Source organism: Oratosquilla oratoria, chromosome 7 (assembly GCF_046742065.1).
Source record: "Oratosquilla oratoria isolate Oo_2021 chromosome 7, ASM4674206v1, whole genome shotgun sequence".
In the NCBI taxonomy this organism is placed as follows: Eukaryota; Metazoa; Arthropoda; class Malacostraca; order Stomatopoda; family Squillidae; genus Oratosquilla; species Oratosquilla oratoria.
Genome location: NC_134783.1, coordinates 70206356 through 70208855, shown reverse-complemented (window position 1 = coordinate 70208855; position 2500 = coordinate 70206356). Strand labels below are relative to the sequence as shown.

The window sequence follows — 2500 nt, the reverse complement described above, 5'->3', positions numbered from 1 at the left end:
ATTATGGCACTTACGGCATGTGGGGGGCTTTCCTTACAGGGGGAATGGTGATTTATCCCCGCAGTCCTCCGAAAACCGAGCCGAATTTTCTTGAAAGAAATTTGAACCATATTACTCATCCTGATATCCTAGGGTTAAGATATTATTAAATTTGACATAGGGTTGCAACGACTTACTTCTTTTATCAACGAAAGTTTTTGGCAGTTTTAGGATGCCAGATATTTGGAGCATCAAAATGAATTAACGCTAAGATCATGTATTATTGGCCAAAAAGATACAGAAATTGTAATCGTAAAGAAGAGATTAATGAAGGGAATGTAAGATCTTTCCCTAAGGGATCCTCCCTAGTCAGAGTGAAATGGTCTGAGAATAATCAGAACACACTACTGTGACCATCGTTATCAAGTAAAGGGAGTTGATAGCAATTTCCAAAAGCAACAAAATTACAATAATCAATATACGATAGAATGAAGCCGTTACTTTAAATATGTAATATAAACAAAAGGTCAATGGCCACCAGATTCCATTACTTTTTTGGCAATCAATAAATTAATCTCTAAAGCTAGTGATTCTGAACTTAACAGCTGTAAGTCATATTCCTGCCAGTCAGGCCGACAGGAAAGGTTTCAAAAACATTCTCATGACAATTTCGTCTTTGCTCTGATATTCACACGGTTGTTTTGCGATTATCTAGACGACAGGATAATACGAATAAAGTTGCTGGACTGACTGTCCTGAGCTTTTGCGTCGAAGGCTGGAGTGCCTTAGGGGTCATTCCTTGTCTCCACTCTATACAATTTATTTATGAATGGCAGCCAAAGCCGGAATAACCACGCAACCACGCTCTTATACTTTCCTATGCGGACGACACCAATTTCGTTAGCAGGCACAAAGCGCTGCAGGGAGCGTTACACGTAATGCAGAACACAGTAGACGGGTTCACGCATGGAAGCAACAGTGTGGGATTAAGAATAGCGCATTAAAATGCAAAGCTGTATACTTCCGCTGCAAGAAAACCAACAGAAGGATCACAAATACTCATTTTTCAAGGTAGACAGCACAAACATTCCAGTTAATCATCATGCTTGCGTGCTGGGTAACACACTTGACAATAAATTTAGCTGGACTCCACACTTCCACAAACAAGGAACTAGAGCTAAGATTGTGCTGGAAAGGCTTAAGCGCTTCAGAACCACAACACTTTCCTCCAAGAGTCGATTGTACATAGCTTTGGTCAGGCCACTACTGTGTCAGTCCACGGGATTGAGCCAGATGACATATCCCACAGACAACCATGACCATCAAAAGGTTCAGAATGCCGCAGTCCAATTCATCATTGGTTCGCGATAGAGCGACTTCAGAAACTGCATCTAACTGCCAACATCCGTTTATTCAGCTAACATAAACACAACCTACATATGAAGCATCTGGAAAGACTGCACGTCAAACACAAACACCTGATCTGACACATCACAACCAGACCTCACTGTACAGAATGAGTGTCAGCTGCGCCACTTCCACGTGCGTTGTTCACGAGAAATCATGCATAACCATGTCCAGACCCACCGTTGTAACAGCGGACGTTAACATATCCTTTTTACCAACTTTGATCGTGATCAGACGTGACGCGATGTACTGGGTGTCTGACTACTACGGACAAGACCTGGGACCAGCGGCAAGGGTGAGGAAAAGGTAGCAGGTTCTAAGCACACGTGTTATGGCTGGCCGGAATCAGTCCTCGCTGGATACATGTGTTCACTTTGTGTGCTCTATTCATACTTGTTTTCGTTTTGCCGACAAAGCGGCTTGACTGCTTCAGGAGGTATGTTTCGTATGCACATCAGCATATAAGCAGCAACCCTCTCTGCGTAGCACATGCACACACAAGCACATCGTAAATAAGAAACACGACTACGCACACAAACATATACGTACGCTTTCTGCCATAGTAGAATTCTCTTCATTTCTAACTTTCTCTCCTACTGCACCCTCTTATTTCAGTTTACCTACCACTAAAAATCTTTCCATCTTTCTGACTGTCACTACGACTTAGCCTCCTACTCTTTTCCTAACTTGGTTGGTTAAGATTTTTAATAATGAATATATCCATTGCCAATGTTCGTCTAGAATTAACAATTGTGTACCTCCTACCCTTAGAAGGCCATATAGTATTACTTTCTTTTTAATGCTTTTCCTCTTTTCTGTGAAAATACTTATTGCAAGAGCGAACCGGTGCGTTCGCTTCCTTTCTCACACCGAGAGGCATTGAAACGCCCCCCTTCTCAAACTATTTGATCTAACTATACCTTGGTGATCAAAGAAATGTGAAAATGTGAGATTATTCTGTTTCTAAACAAGATATATCTGTTGGGGTTCTAAACAAATGCCTCAGACAATATTTATATCTTATTACAGTGGAGTGATGTAGTGATACATGAGTAAAATAAAGCTGTAATCAACTATCAGAGGAAAATAAGATCAGAGGTACAGAGATATTCAT

The 2500-nt window shown here is 41.2% G+C and overlaps 1 protein-coding gene across 1 annotated transcript in view; it reads left to right on the top strand.

The window, feature by feature from the left end:
• The window catches only part of LOC143027204 (galactoside 2-alpha-L-fucosyltransferase Sec1-like), a 25441-nt gene that overhangs the window by 21321 nt on the left and 1620 nt on the right, over positions 1-2500 (top strand). Inside the window, exon 7 of the mRNA XM_076188380.1 lies at positions 1-2500. This exon is cut by the window's left edge and continues 155 nt beyond it; it is cut by the window's right edge and continues 1620 nt beyond it. Within this exon, the coding sequence (XP_076044495.1) occupies positions 1-149 (149 nt within the window). The 3' untranslated portion in view covers positions 150-2500.